This window comes from Harpia harpyja, chromosome 2, assembly GCF_026419915.1.
Source record: "Harpia harpyja isolate bHarHar1 chromosome 2, bHarHar1 primary haplotype, whole genome shotgun sequence".
Lineage (NCBI taxonomy): Eukaryota > Metazoa > Chordata > Aves > Accipitriformes > Accipitridae > Harpia > Harpia harpyja.
In genome coordinates, this window is record NC_068941.1 from 77,027,385 (window position 1) to 77,044,507 (window position 17,123).

At 39.0% G+C, this 17,123-nt stretch overlaps 1 protein-coding gene across 9 annotated transcripts in view; it reads right to left on the bottom strand.

The window, feature by feature from the left end:
* The window catches only part of PPP2R2C (protein phosphatase 2 regulatory subunit Bgamma), a 203,295-nt gene that overhangs the window by 55,983 nt on the left and 130,189 nt on the right, over positions 1-17,123 (bottom strand). For all 9 annotated transcript variants that reach the window (XM_052780525.1, XM_052780528.1, XM_052780529.1 and 6 more), the window contains 2 exons: positions 3,553-3,650; positions 2,775-2,940 (listed from right to left, as the gene is read on the bottom strand). In XM_052780525.1, the coding sequence (XP_052636485.1) occupies positions 2,775-2,940; positions 3,553-3,650 (264 nt within the window). The remainder of the gene's footprint in view (positions 1-2,774; positions 2,941-3,552; positions 3,651-17,123) is intronic.

Here is a 17,123-nt window from a genome sequence, read left to right on the forward strand (position 1 = left end):
CATGAAGTAATTAATAAAAATACATGTAGGCCATGTCATGCTCTTGGGATTTTTATTACATGTAAACAGCGCATTCCTGCTTATCTATTCTAAAATTTATAAATACAGCAATTGTAAAATGAATTATAAGAAAAAACACAAATGATTTTCTGTTGTTGGACTTGACTGCTATTGATAAACCTATCCCTTTCCTGTGTGAAAACTATTTTATTAGCAGTTATGGGTAATACGTGTTGGTTTTCTTCTCCTTCATCTGCCTCTGGACTTTAAAAACTCCCTAGAAATTCTAAGCATGCTTGTATTTTGCAAAATACAGAAACATCTCTGTGAGGTTCAGTATTCATTCAGTCTCAAGGGTGTTGTGAAGTTTAAATTAATTAATGTCTGGTAAGCAGTCTGAAATCCTCATATGAAAGGATCTGTATGGGCCAAATTCTGATCTACCCTATGTAGCTCACATCGAAAGTGGCCCCAATATATTCTGGTACAAAGCATACAAAGGAATCCTAATAATTTATTATTATACTACAAAATCAGTTCAGTTTACAGTGCAAACCAGAAATTTGCTAACTGCAAGCACTACAAATCCACAGTGGAATTTGAAAGCCTTGGTGGTTTCCTTCTGCCTCCGTTAATTAAGACGCTGCAATCAAAGCTTAGCTGATGACTTGTTGGTAACGTGTGAACTGGGAAGAAATCAAGATCCCCTCTGAGAGAGGTGACCTATGCAGAAACAGCCTCAGACAAAAGTCGTCCTTAGAAGGACGGAAACAGATTTGGGCAGGTGCAGACCTGTCAAGACTCATATATTGAGCGTGAGATTTAGACAGACTGTCCCCTCCTGTTCCCTAACAGAGGGATGCTCCTTCCAGCAAATTTGATGGGCACTGTCTACCTGTGCCTGTGGCAAGAAACGATGCTGTTTCACAGTTCTCATTTTTCTGACCAAAACTGTGCTTTAGATCCTAAACTACCAGAGACCAAAATATCAAAAATTGCATTAACATATCAGGCTCAGAAATTAGTAAATATAAACCAGTACTCAAGATGTTTCTACAACATGAGCATGTGTGACAGGTAATGCCTTCATTCTTTATAAGTTAGGGAAAATACTATTATCCCTTTTTATAGGCATGGAATTGATATACATAGTCAATGACTTCTCACAGGTAATCTGTGAGACAGCAAGGAATTCAACATGGACCTTCTGTATCCTAAAGTTAAAACTATCTATAGGACTATGCCAAGAGGTGAATCTTCAGACTTCAACCCTTCTGTGCCAGGAAGCTAGGAATCCTCCTTGGCACACAAGAATGTTTTGTAATTCAAAGCCAAAATCCAAAGGCTATGCCAGTGGCACCACTTCTGTTCTCACCATAACGAGGTCTGCCGGGATGCTCCAGAATTAAGAAGGGGGAAAAACAGAGACCAAAGTATTTTGCCAGGTCCTGGGCTTGCTCAGTGCTGGCTACAGCTGGATTAACCCATAGCAACACTAAGACTGATTATTTCTTCCTTTGTCCCCTCCCATATTAATATCAACCAGAAAACTGATATAAAGGTCTATTAGGACAACTGTAAAAGCAGTGTATCTGAGGATTCAGCTGTATTCCTCAGCGTTTCCAAAAACAAACTTTAAAATGGAGAGGTTTACTTTTAATAGTCTGCTTTTGTATGATGCACTTGGAAGAAGCCGCACCTAAAGTTATCTGAAGTAGAAGGGATATTTTGATCAAGGGAGAAGTGCAAAAGTAAACTTTCAAACTTCATAATTAGCTTAATTAATCAGTAAATTAGCACAAATCACCTAGCTATAACAGATATGTTTCATTTTAAATATTGTAACAGTGCCTCCAAAAAGTCAAAAGACAACCTCAAGGAAAACAGACTGCGAAACATAAAATAATTTGCTATCTACTGTGAATTAATGTAAATGCTATTTATTGCTACAAATTTTAACTAGAAGTAATCACTTTGCCCTAAAATATCAATTCCCAAAGGTGAGATTATACTATTTTTCTATCAGCAATTCCCAATTATGCACAAACTTCTAGAAGAAAAAGTCTTTTCTGATTACAATGAGATCTAAGACTTAAAATTGGATATTTTTGTCTCATGCATCATCAGCAGTAATAAAGGTTGTGGGTGTCCAAATGTTTCCTAAATGACACTTCTGCATGTTAGGCTCCATTCAGTTTCTTCCTCCTATGTCACATCTGCATATCCCCTCTTAGCAATTATACTGCATTTTTTTAATCAATAGGCCTTAAGCATGTTAGAAAGATGAATCAGTATCAATATCCTATTATTATTCCTACTGCCTTCCAAAGATTTGTGTAACTCTTTAGAACTTAAATAAACCATTCTGATGATAATGAATGAAAAGAAAAAAATTCATCTCTTGCCTACATTCGTTTACACATCTACAAAGACTAAAAGTTATGACAAACACAGCAGAGAAAATTCTAAATCCCCAGTGAAACACAGCTGCTGAGTAAGGCCATACCTTTGTCACAAAATTATTTCAGGATGGCACTGCATGTTAATAGCAAAAATGGATAGCGCTCTAAATGTCCATGGATAGTCAATAGGAAAAACCCTATGACTATGAATAAAATACATAACAGATATCAGAGTCAGTATGACAGTCTTGGTAAACTCTGAAAGAGGAAATTACTAAAACAATAGATTAAAATGAACAAATATATACAGTCAGCATTAAAATGCACAAGGGCAAAATGCTGATATGTCCTATATACTCTCATCTATCTTACCATTTGTCGATAAAAGTGAGTGAGCTGCATTTTGCTGTGGTAACCACTTGATCTTGTTTATTTTTTCTTCTATTTCCAAGCTCTTCAAATAATCAAATTCAGGTTCATGGCTCTGGAAAGTGCTGTAAACATTGTACTCCCCCTGACTGTAAGGCTCATTTTTACTCTATGGAGAATAAGAACAACAAAAACATGTGGTTTATGATGGCAATATATCTCCATCTCTTAGGAAAGGTGTATAAGCAGCCTTATAAATATAAAAATATTGAAAATGCAATTTCATTTCTCATTTAAAACATGATATTGACAGATTTGTTTCTACAGGAATGAAATTTCCTGTAAGTATCGAAGCAACATTTAATAAAAGGGAGAATTTTTGAAGAAATGTCAATTAGTCAGGAAAGCTTTCTACAAAAGCTACTGCAGATGGACTGAGTTTCAAAGTGAAACATGAAGGTATCACAGCAAAGGCATTGTTTTAAATGGAACGGTTCCATCAAACAGACAAAAGCTATTAAAACAATGTAGAAGTAAAACAAAAACAATCTTTTTTTTTCTTAGCTTAGAATTTTGGAGCTTTGAAACAGTTTTGTTTGGGACAGCAAACTTCCCAGTAAAAGGTCCTTACCCTCTTTCACTTCCTCTCCAAAGAGGTGACATTCTGTTTTACCGAATCTTGAGATTATAAACAAGTTTGTTAGTTAGATCCAGTTAAAAGTATTAAAAATAAAGCCAGGTTTTAGCAAGCTATTAAGGACTACATTGGCAACTCACATACCTCAGGTTCCCTTTGGAATATAACAACCCGACCCCCCTTGTCACCAGTAGCCAGCAGTTCTCCAGTGTGGTTGAACTCAACTGTAGAAATAATATCAGCTGGAGGGAAAAAGAGAAAAAAGGCAGATTTTAGACTGCTACTACAACACAAAGCCATTAGAAATATCAAGCACTCCACAAAAAATGGAACAAATGAGGGATTTGAAGGAATATAGATGAATTCAACAGCAAGTCACTAATGAAAACAGGCCACATGCCATTACAATCTGAGGTTGCTACACAATGAAATAAATGCAAACATAACGAGGCAAATTTGTGTTTCCAGCACATCTGCAGTTTGGGAGTAGAGGAGATCTCTGGAGAGGTTATGCTTCAAGAAGAGCAATCTCAGGCCGCTACAAAACTTTTTTCGGTACTGGAGATAGCAACAGCATTGGCCTCCTGCTATTTCCTCTAGCAAGGACCAACACAACATCTCAGTCCTGTTGCATGTATTATTCATTCTTCACCCTTTATGAGGGTTTTAATATAACACCCTAGCGCTAGTTTTCTCAAATATGTGCTTGAACCAAGAGTGCAAAAGCAAAGTACATGTATTCTGTCCTACCACAGAAGAATGAAGGCAAAACCAGAACAGCTCACCGTGCAATGCTCCAAGAGCCCATTCAAATAATCATTTTGGGTAAATCATTTCAGCACCATAAAAATGTGTCATCAGAAGATAAAAAGATCCCAGTCTCTTCTTTTTCTAATTTTCAACAATTCCCTTTCCCTAAGCAATTGCATCAGCTTAAACAAGAAACCTCATCAAAACCTGAGGCCAGTCTTGAGTACAAATTACTATACATCCAGATGAGAAGGGAGAAAGAGACTGTACAAGCAAAAGAACTGGTTCTTCTGCTTGTATGACAGTAAATGCTAGAATCATAATCCACAGTTAATCCTACACTATTAGCATAATTTAAATTAAAATGCCTAGTGCAATAGTAAATTAAGAAGCCATCATATATACAATCACAGACAAATGCAGGGTATTACTCAGAGATTGCACGTATGAATCCTCTGTAATGATCAGTATTCACTCATCAGAAACACGGGCCAGATTTTTAGAAATGTCAGTAGTTAGCAGCTCTCATTTAGGCTTAAATAGCTGTGGTTTTCAAACATGTTCATCATCCATCAGTTTATACTGAGAACAATGAGGTGACAGTGGGCTAAGCTCTTTTGAAAACCTAGCCCCAAACGAGTTCACTAAAATTCAAAGGAATTGAAATAACAAGTGGATGTACCATTTACTTGACACATTTTATGAATTGAAAACATCTGTTCCTATTATTCTTTTAATAAACTAGCAGTTGAGTGTTAGAAAGCTTCTATTGCTAGTAGCTCTCAGCAGCAGCAGTCATTCAAAAGCCAGATTCTTACTGGAAGGTTATAAACAATTCAACATCTAAAAAAGGGAAAACTTTACCCTAATTCTGGTAAAGAAAAATATCTTTTAATCTTTTTAAGAAATCTTCACCACCAGATTGTTCTCCTGCCTAAAAAAAACCAAAACCAAACTTTCTTCTTTTTTTCCTCCACACACTACATATATAAAGGAGGAAGGGGGAATCATAAAGCGTGTATGTAATTTTCTTTTTTGCCGAATAAAATGTACGGATGTGTAAACTTTGAGAAAAATGAAACATGATGACTTACAATATTTGGGGCCTGAATTAACACTTCTGAAAGTTAATGGCATTTGATTTTTTTGTCGACTTCCACAGACTATATTTTATAGGTAATAACCCCCCAAACCCTAGTCTTATTAGAGTACAGGAAGAGTAGAGAGACTCTGTATGGTGATGATCTGGGACTTGGGATGGGTTGAGTTTGATCTAAAAAATTGTTTGTTTTTTTTTTTTTTAATCTAAAAATCTAATCAATTTTCTGGCATGTAAAGTTCATTTGTAGTGCTTCCAGTGGAAGAATATTTCTTGGGTATTTTGTTCTTATCGTGCAAAACTCATACTGTTACTAGGTGTGGGCTCCTGCTTACAAAATGATACCTGCATGGTTTTACTCATTTGAAGCTGTATCTTACCCCAAACATACAAGCAGAACTGCAGAAGTCTCATACTGACAGTCCTTTTAGAATGGAGACTCCTATCTTAAGTGTGCAATGGGGGAGAAGGGTAAATGCAGAGGGAAGGAATATAATATCTATTAAAATACATGTGTATTTGTGTGTGTATGCATGTGCAGGTGCAATGTACACATGATTTTCCAAACAGGTCACAAAAGAATCAGATTAAATAACTGTGTGCAAAAGGAATGAATGGCATTTGAACTTGTATGTGTGAATACACTTGGTATTGGTCTGGAATACTTCCACAATGGCATGAAATACTCTTCTCTATGGTCACAATGGTCACAGAGTATTATATGGCACTTTACAGAGGGCATCAGCCAATGCCCAGTTAAGTCTACAGGAGTATTTGCACAGACTTCAATAGTAACTGAACCAGGGTTATAATAAAACAGCTCTGCATTTTGTTATTATATTGCATTTGTCATTAAAATATTGTGTGCAGTTAAGCGATTACTGTTTAAAGAAAAGCAGCTAAAACATTAAGTATCTGTGGGCAGTGTGTAATGATGTGGTTCTGAGGCAAAATTCTCTCCCCCCCCAAGGTGTTTCTTCTAGATGCATCCCTCCTTTCTATTAGAAAAGCTAAGTGTTAACTGGAAACTACCTATCATTTTTAAATTAACTCATTCTGAAAAAGAGCAGATCCAATATTCCAACCTTAGAGGCTACACATCTTGCTGGTAAAAAATTATCCTTGAATTGGAAAACCACTTTTATTGATCCTGCAAATAACAGCTGAAAACAACAGCCAAGAAAAAAAAAAAATCTTATCCAGCATATCTGTTCAGCAGGCGAATATTAGTCATGCTGTTTTCATAAAAAAGATTAGCCAGGCTAGCTCTTCCTAAGACCAAGGAGTTAGGAACAGAATCAATCAACAAAGCTCTTCATACCCTTCTGCAGAACATTCCCCTACATATTTATCAATGCTGTAGCAACATCAGCCACTATGGTCCCATCCCACAGATTCTTCCATTGGAGAATCGCCCCCTGAGCGTACAGAGCAATTAACTACCAGATTTCACCCTCTCCAGGATATATAAATGCTCCACAATGAAAGAGCTGGTGAATTTGCATGTACAGTAAGCCCTTGGCAAGGGATGCCAGAGATGAAAGACTCCTTCCAGCCGCCTTCTGCACTACACCTTCCATATCTCTGCTGGCAGCGCCAAGCTTTGCACTAACGATTAGGATTATCAGACACAGAGATAATTTACCTATTAAGAACAATTATGGGTAACCTCAATGCCAAGGGGCAAATGTTTCCAATCAGATCGAAAATCCCAACTTTTATCCAATATTAATCTTCCTACTCCATTTTTAACTTCCCCATTTTGTCTATGCAGAAATGTAAATAAACTTGGATTTTAAAGTCACGATGTCAACATTTTCAGTCAGTTAAAAAGCACAACTTGGACACTCAAAATACAGATGCTGACTGAGAAAAGCAAACCAAAAACCTTCAAAAGATGAAAATACTCCAGGGGGGTATACACCTGGTCATCTGTTCCACACCCTGCCACAGCAAATTGTTCCAGCAGGTATGACGCATCACAGACTTCATTCCCCAGACTAATTTTACATATTCACAGAAAGACATCACATTACACTTAAACTGACAGAAAGATTTTCCTGATCCAGCCTGAAGTATTTCATTCCCTGACTCCTAGTCACCTCTGTCCTTTTGTACCTCATCAACTAATTCCTCTGCAGCTTCACAATTTACACTCTTTAAATGTGCTTAATGGCTACGTTGTACCCAACAGCTGCTGCTTAGCTAGATCTATTCAGCTTTTCTAATAGATCAAAGTCTATCAATGGACATCTGCGCACATCAAGATATCTCTAGGCGATTGTACTGCTCCTCCCTCAACTTCATGAGTACTGTTCAGCAAGTATGAAGATGAGTAGATGTTACTCATCTTCATACAGCCTTTTGGTCAGAAACCTCAAGCAAGCCTAAGAAAAGCTCAACTATAATTTCCTGTATGTTACTTTTACTAGTAATTTCTACCTTTCTGGGGCCTTTCATTTGAAGGCCCTCTATACTATACTTTGTTTCAGAAGATCAGAAAAGCAAAGAAAATTTCAGAACTATTTCACCCAGCACAGAAATGCAGCTTTCTGGACAGCAGTAGCAAGTTTTGAGGGCAACATCATCACACAACAGCACAGGGAAAAGAAGATCAAAGAATATAATATTCTGTTGAATTGCAGTGTAATCTGATAGAAAATTAAAGGATTTGGAATGGGCCAGAACACTGGAATTAACATCAGTACTTCTCTCTCAAAAAAAAAAAAAAAAAAAAAGCTGTGAAATCCTACCAGCCAGAACAGGTCAGAACTTCTTTGTATCACATCCACCAGGGTCAGCATGGCAACACCGTTGGCCTGAGCTGACTGAATCAGCATCTAGGTCAGGTTTTTGTCATGTGTGTTCCCAGTGGCTAGCAGGCAATCTTGTAGTCTACATTATTTCAACCAAGTTCTGACCTGGCCTAACCTTGGTTTGTGAAATCCAATAAGATCACAGCACAATCTGGCATGGCTGCAAGCAATGTTCAGTCATACTGATACAAAAATCCCCGAGGAGCATAATCTGGAAGAAACAACAAAGAAGCTTGCAACAAAGAGAGCCATAAAACAAAAGGACAAATGGTAGATAAAAGAGGAGCAGTATTACAGTATCTTGTGTGAAGGGAAGGCCATTACAGTGAGCTGTGTTGTCAGAATTTAGTTTAGACTTGGGGGGGGTGGGTGAAGTGGGAAGAAAAAGCCTGCTACCTTTATTTATGCTGAAGTTTCAAAGGTTTCCTCAAGCAGCTAGAAAACAAGGTGTGCAAAACCTCAAAGGTATGAGGGTCAAATGAATCCCTCTTTTCTGAAATAGCTGGCAGACAGATCCTTGACAACACAAAAATTTCCTACTTGAAGCAGCAGACTCTGTAATGCGCATTCATTCTGGTTCACAGCAGTGTTATTCACCATCTTGGATCCAGGGACACCAGAAACCACCCCTCAAAATTCAACACAATGTAAAATCTCACACATCAGACCTTGGCTGGGTCAGAAACTTAACACTAAAAGCCAACACACCAGAAGGCAAACTCCACTCCACTGGTAGACAAGACGTTTTGTTGACACACAAACTACCTGATCAGCTCTCCAAGTCACCAAACCAACACAGGACACAAGCCAGTATGCAGTTGGGTGGCCATATGAGGACAGATGAGAGAAAAAGAGAGCACAAGGATGCACGAGATGGAGAGAGAGTGAGCACGTGAACATGTTAAAAGGAGCAAGAGCATGAGAAAGGGCACAAAAGAGTGTACGTGAGAGAGCATATGCAGACATGAAAGCAAGCATGAAATAGCACAAGGAAATGCCACAGCAGAAGAAAGTAGTTTGAAATGAAGGATCTATCTGCCCCTTTGCCTCTTGGATTATCTGTCACCCTGACGAATCTCTCACTTTGCTTTTCTTCTTGTTTATTATGGCTTTAAAACCTGATGGAGTTTGTGCTGCAAAAAAGTAAGTGTTTGCTCCATGTTAGATGTATGGGCAATGCAAAACACAACAGGAAGCTGAGTTTGGCCAAAGCAAACTTTAAACATAGATGCTAATAGTCTAAGTGCTTCAGGGATCAGTGAAACAAGGTGATCAATCAATAACAGAACGCAATCCAGAGATGTGTGTCCACTACACTTCATGTAGTTGTTTTCCTAACTGACACCTTGACTGGCTTCATTGCTAGCAAGGACAAATACATCGAGGGCAAAATCCGAACAGCCCCATTTAATCCTGTCAAGCAAGAACAAGGAAGTTTATCGGGCTAAATATCACCTTTCTTCCTGTGTACAACAATCTCTTCCTGATGTTAAATCCAAAACCACAGGGTCAAATGCTGAACAGCTCTTGAAAGGCTGCTTGGAACAAGAATGCTTCAGCTGGGGATGGTAGTAAATAAGAGTAAAAAAAAAAAAAAAAATAATGGAAACAACAAATTTCCTAACCTCAAAACCTGGCAAGCACTAAGCAAATCTCTCCCTTTTTTCCATCTTTAATCTCCAACTTTTGGATTTTAGAAATGCTACACGTACACACCTCAGTGGCCTCCATCAGCCCTGGCTGATCATGCGACCATCACGATACCACTGAGTTTCACAAATCCATGCATCCCTATATCCTCAGGGACCAAGGAAAGCACCTTGCCATTCAGAACATTTGAATGTAGGTTCAGTGCTCACTCAAAGAGAGAATTTACTTGAAACAGAATCTAAAAACCAAATGCAAAATTTGCACCCCCTCTACAAGCACCTGTGACCACTGTGATTTACTGTTTCTAGCCTCGAGCTTTAATAGAGTTGGGGTTTTTCTCCAATATTTTTGTATGTATTTATTTTAAGAGCTTAGAAAATGTTTTCAACAGCTTTTTAATCACATGCTAATTTCTAGCTGCATTTCTCAAATTAGAAAATCAGGAAATGACACCCAACTATTGGAGCACAGTCTGTGTTAAAAAAATTTTTTGGCCTACAGGACGAATATGTAAAACAGAGTATCCGGGTTCTGTGCTAAAAAAAACACTTCATACTGAATACAAGTCACTGAGATTCAGTTTTTCGTAAAGTGACACACACACACACACACTTTTATTCCTAATTTAAAAGCTCAAAGCCCATATTTCAGAGGTTCTGGCACCCATCTCCCTCCTGCAGAGTACAGGGCCTCCAAAAAAAGAGGCCAAAGAGACTTGACCTTCTGCCCACTGAAGTAAATGGAAAGTTTCCCACTACTTCAGTAGTAATTAAGGTCAAGAAACATTTGTCAGATGTAGTGTAGCAGAAAATTAGGACACATTTCTCAAAATTTTGGCTACAGTTTACATGCACTTCAGTTTGTTCATGTTCAAGGTGACCTGCTTAGATCAGCGAGACATTGCAAAGCGTCAGTCATTAGTTCTGCAGAATGCCTAATTATTACTATTATCCTTGCTGAAGTCACTAAGTGCACTGCTTTGCGCCTTCATAATCTCAAATACTCAGCGGACTGATAAAAAGCTTGCAACAATTCATTTTAATACCTATTTAGGGGCTCCCAAGTAGTGGTACTGCATCACCTGCAGTAACCGAGCAGCCTCTCAGTGCTGTGAGACTGGCAGTCCTCCCTGAACACTAACCGGCAAGGCAGGGGCTGACGCCAGCCCTGCTTCCAGCAGCTACCTCAGCCACTGGGGAAGTCCAAAGCAGCTAAGCCTGGGAAGCACTGATCCCTCCATCCTGTTCAACATGAACAAACTGGAAAACTCACTAGAAAGCCTTTCACCTTTGGTAAATCTAAGCCGTTCGGTAACACTGCTCATAGCTATTCTTATAAGCAACACTTAAAACTAAGAAAACGCTGCAGATCAATCTCTATTTTAGCACAAGAAATGCGTAGAAAGCTTCCAAACTTCACATCCCCTAAAAGCTTCTTCACAGCTTACACTGTGTAACACATGCTAGTAATTTACTCTTCTGATTCTGGGGAAAAAAAAAAAAAAAAAGAAAAAAATGCAGCTGGGTGTTTCTTTCTTTCCTTCTGTGTTTGCTGTCACGAGACAGTCACCTAAGCTAAGGATTCAGCAACAGGCTTGAAACACTCCATTTCATAAACATTAGCGCAATTAGGAAACGTGCCAGTCCACTCCTCTTACCAACCAACACTGAAGGGCAAAAAGGAAAAAATCGCCATGGGCATCACATTATGTATTTACAATTTCCAGAGTGGGGTTTAAACTGGTACTGACAGAAGGAAGCCTGCCTGAGCTGGGAGCTTCTGCTCAGCTCCATTTTACTTCCCACCGAGGAGCTGCACAGCCTGGCTGCCAGCAAAAGACAGATTAGAAATGGTGCTGCCAAGTGTTAAAAATGCTAGGCAACTGGGTTTTATTGAAGCATAGAACGACCTTGAACCTCACCCCTCATTTTGGAGCAAATAAATGCCCAAAATGGAAAGTGTACAAATTATTAAAATATACTAATTTTACATTCACTGTCAGAAGTGATTATGCTTGTGCATAATAGTTGCAATGATCTACAATAAACAAACATCAAGTTTTGCTAAAAGGCTATTATAAAACAAGGACAAAAAAAATCCCACCCATATTTAGAATTTTAAAGGAAAATCATTTATTTAAAATATATCAAAGAGTAAGCAAAAGTCATCCAAAATTTAAAATACAATCCTGAATAACCAGATTCAATATGAATGTTATTTCCCATATATGACATACAAACTTCAATAGCATTTCACTGCCAGCTGGTTCTGAACTACATTGTTTTTTTCCCCCTTAACTGAGCAATTAAATTCCAGAAGCAAAGCTCTCAGTAATTCTGTCACAGCAGTTCTCATGTTCAAAGCACTTTCCGGGCACTAAACCCCCCAGCAAGCCAAGGAAGACAGTAAGGAAATGTTAGCATTCCCATTTTACACAAAGGAAAAAATGAAACAGATCCTCCAGAGTTTTTATCTAAGATCAGAGAAGCAGTTTTGATTATACACATATTAAGGGACAGATAATCCAGGCTGTGGCTCAGCAAAATATTTCTATTTAATAAAGCTCTTAATCACTTGTCTAGAGACTTAAATGTTCCTGTATTCAGTTCAAATGAGTATGCATGTTGTTAAATGAATATACTGATGGAGCCCTAACAAAGCAAGCCCCACAATAGCATGCACCAATGAAGAAAAAGCCCCGGTGAGCAGGCTTTTGGGTGAAGCGGGGGGGGGTATAATCTTAAAAATCATGAAGGGCTGGAGCTAGGAGCTGGACTAGAGCCAGAGTCTTCAAGCGCAGAGCGATGACAAGGAAAGCAGAGACACAACAGCCATATCTGCACTAGTAAATGAAGGAGAGCTCCAGGACGTTCTTAGGCTTTGCAATGCTATGATTAATACTGTTAAATTGCTAAGAGTGGACCTTGACAGGCTTTTGGCTGTGATAAATTGCTCTCCCCCAAACACCACTTCGGCATGGCTCAGGGGTTATCAGAAGCCGGGGACATTTTGCAACAGGTAGCAAGCACACAGCCACAGTTTTTTGGAAACGGTGCAACGTCACCCTCACAGGCACAAGCCCCTCCATGCCACCTGGTTGCAGTGCTCCCAAACATTCAGTTTAGTGACTGCAACTCATAGGAATCAGCGTAGCACATGGACCAGCAACACTCACACTCTGCTGTGTCAAATTGTATTATGGTTTTCTGCTACAACTGGCAGAGGTGGGAGTTTCCAAGAGTACAAGAAGCTCCAGAGCCTGTAGAACTAGCACAGGTAAAACAAACCCCATTTGCTTTTCTCAATCTTAATGCACAAAGGTAGATGACAGCGTTTACATCTACTGATTGGACACTTTGACCACAGGATCCAAATAAACTATATCCAAATACCGTGAGCAACATACAGCTCTAACTTATACATCACTGGACATCTCTGTGACTCCCAGCAGTGGACCAACAAGCTAAGGTCACACACAGGGCTTGTTGGCTGTCATGGGAGTTCGATGCCAAGCCCTGTAGATACTCATCTAACATTAGCATCTGTTTGCTTGGCAGGCTCTGAAGGCAATTCGGCTGACAACTCTGAATTTGCCTCTGGGTCTGTCACAAGATCATATAACTGTGGGACTTCTGGGAGTGCCTAATACCTCTTTGATGAAGATCACGCACATCATAATACATTAGATCCATTCTAAACATCCTTTGAAATCAGTGTTTGTGACCCTTCAGAATTATCCAGGTAGCATGGCTGGCTTAAGTGTATAAACTAAAGCCAAACTCAAAGATTATGCAATTAGTTCTTGGCTTGCATCAAGATCTCTTCGGCAAGTTTATATAATCATCCCAACACCAGAAAAATCAGATTTTTTTGGTGTTAACATGGGTTGCTGCTACTGATAGAACACCAAAGGCTGCCCCTAAGCTGGTCTAAAAATGAACAGGACAACTGTTCTGTATCAGCTTCACTATCAACCCTAGTGCTTTAAGGTTTGATGAGTGTGGAAATAATATAAAAATTTAGTAGTGGCTTACACAACTTTACATTGGTCTAAAAGCTCATCTCATAAGATTCAGTTCATGAAAGGCTAAAGTCTTTATTTTTTTATATATGTATATGTATCCAACTAAATAAATGTGAAGAAAGATAGGATTACTCATGTGCTTAGAATGAAGAGCATGCTGAATCACCCTATTATGTCAGGAACTAGAGGAACTCCTGGCCCTGAAAGATTGAATTCTAGATAGCTGTAGTGTGCAAAACCCAACGATAAATTTCCCCTGAAGTTTAAATGCATCATATTTCTATAATTACTCATTAAAAAAAAAATACTTAAAGAACAGAAGACATTAAAAATCAATGCACCTTTCCCCAGTCTGTGTCTGATAAAGAAACTTCAAACACTTAACAGCCTCAGGAAATAAACATTCTTGTTTGGGGATATTCCCAAAGGACATCAATTAGATAACAGGACTAGATCAGCATATATTACAAATGCTACAGACACTGTCTAAAACAGCAACTGTTTACTGGTCAGGCAATTTCAGATTTTTTCCCTACTCTGAGGAAGGAAGCAGCATGCAGGTAACCCAGTAATTACATAAAACAGCCCTGAAAGCTCTTTCCAGTCTAATAACACAATATTGCAAGTGGGAACTTGGACCGTTCTCACTGCGTTCAAAACTGGAGAACATGGATTTCAAAGCTTCAAGCCTATCATGTTTTAACACTAAGCACAATCACTCCGTCTTCGTCAAAATATTAAATGCAAAATACAGCTTCTGCCAGCATACGGCTAAAGCTGAAAAGTTAAAAAACAAAATCGTGTGGAAAAACAAACATCAGTAGGTCAGATTTCTGCCTCCTCTACAAAGATAGACCTAGAGGAATTTTCTTAGGACCCTCCCCAGATCAGGGGGGCTTCAAAGCATATGGTGATGGCTCACAAATCTGCAGGCACCTTCCCCAAGGCCATGCCTCCTAGAGCCATATAGTTTGAGAGCTGCTAATTTGCAGCCCACACAGATAACATTTAGACACCTAAGCCCTTAAAAGAAGTGCAAGGCTTCCAACCCCCTCCCGATATCCTTGAAAGCTGTGCCTTACAATCATCACTGGTTGTTAAAACGCAGTCCCACAGTAATTACTGCTGTGCTCTCAAAGCAGAGCGGCCTTTGCTGCAATACAGAAGTTCTGAGGCACGAGGCCAACTGAAGCCTCAAGTCTATTTTAATCCCACTGTAATTATAAATGATGGATATGTAGTTGAGATGCTTCTGAATTTTTGTTTGCATGAGGGTGTATTTATGCATTGCAGAAGAGCACTGCAGAGGAACGTCTGAGCTAGTACTGACGGAATTGGCATCAGAGCCAATATAACAACGTTAGCGCGACGCTGTGCCCAAGATATCGCTGCTGTCAGGACACACCACCACGTTCAGAGCCAACTACAAAACACCTTTTCACCATCCTTCATTAAGCAATGTTGACATATTCATTAAATACAGAATGAAGAGAAAAGGTGTTGACAGGTTTCTCTGAGGCAAAGCTGTGGAGAAACACACTGTTTAGTTGTTCAAAGGACTGTGATAAGGGTAAAGTTTTACCCAAGTCGGAACCACAGAGTAGATGCTGGAAAACTTGCCACAGGCTACTTGAGTGGAGAGAGAGATTGCATTCCCTGGGCCTGCCACCAGCTTGCTGTTGCCACTAGACCTCACACTGCAGTGAAGGGGAGAGATGTAGACCCAGACACCACTTCTTAACCCTGGAAGCAACTGGCTCACTACAACAATATTTTTATTTCACGTTGTTATCCCTAAACGATGCAATACTTACCAGCAAAGTAGCAAGTAAACTCTTTTTACTTCAGAAAGCAACACGTCACTGCACTTTGCTACGAACACCACCTCAGATCAAATACATGCTGGTTTTAGTTAATGGCCTCGTACAAGCTTGCACGATTAGCAGCTAATTCATGTGAGAAAGAGGTTTGCTTCTACACAGGTTTTGCACTAACTGGAGGGTCCAGTGTGAAGCAGTATCGTATTAAATACATTGTTAGTACTAAGTATACTTTCCACTGAAACCAGTAAGGAGTTCTGTAATTATTTACAGTACAGGCCTTCTCCATATCATAGCTGTTGCATATTGTTTTCCTTCCAAACACAGAAATTTTGTAGAAACAAAATTATTTCCTCAGGATGCTGTCATTTGGAGAGGATCAAATCAGCCTCCTAAATCTCACTCTGATGCCTTAGAATATATGTCAGCTCAACAAATTATTGTCTGTTAGCTGTTCACAGAGGTGTTCTTGAACCTCATCAATCTTCAAGCAAAATGGGGACTTTTACATTATTGGAGTGTCACTCAGTTGGAATCAACAAGAAATTGTGTAAGCAATGCATCATGACAGATTTTGGATGTGCTACCTGAATATTCAGACAAGGTGTTCACCACACGTAAGGGAGAAATACAAATGTCACCTTAAAAAAAAAAAAAAAAAAATCAGGAGTCCTGCCTGAGAGTCTTATCGCAAAGGGAGCTAGCTCTTATTTCAGTCTTCCATAAGCTTAGAATGGATGCCTGAAGAAAGCAGCCAAGGCCTGCAAATTCTTTACCTCTGTCTCTCTTTTAAAGTCCTATAAGCTCCCAGTTTATTTAAGGCAAAAAGAGCTTGCAGCAAGACATGAGGAAATACAGGGACAGTACTCTAAGCTAAACTAACCTACCAGAGGGAGGTACAGTTTCAGAGGCACAATTCAACCCTCAATAAGGGCCTCAGGATTTGACCCGTACCTGAGTACACAAAGGGAAGCTGAAACAGGTGTTAAAGCTTCTTTTCCCAATGATCTTCCACAGATATTTGAGCTCCTTTCAACAGAAGAAATTCTTATATCTGCCCACTTCCATCCCACTGTTGATTGTTCCAAGTATACCCTGGGAAACTGTCTGCCATAAACATCCAACCATCAAGCAGTTACTAAAAAAGTTCCTTTTTCAGAAAATAGACAAATGAGAATCATTATCATAAAAGCCCTATTATGAGGAAAGAAATTTATTGTTGCACTAATGTTTTTCCTGATGACACAAGATTAAGAGTCTTTCAAAAGATGTCAGAGTAGTACCTGGCGAGTTGGAGCTTGAAGCATACTGACATCTTCAGAAACCATATAAAAATTTGTATTTTTGGTAAAGCAAAGCAAGACCCTATGAAGCACCCAGAAAAAGCTCATGCTTTTCATCTGGTTTTCGAGCAACTGACAAGATTTACTAGCCAGCTGGTAAAATAATGAAGAGAAGAGGCCACTAAAACTATACAAAGCTAAGAGAAACTGCCTTGTACTAATTAGAAACAACGTGCAGTCTGATGACACTTTATAGACTTCAATTACCATACT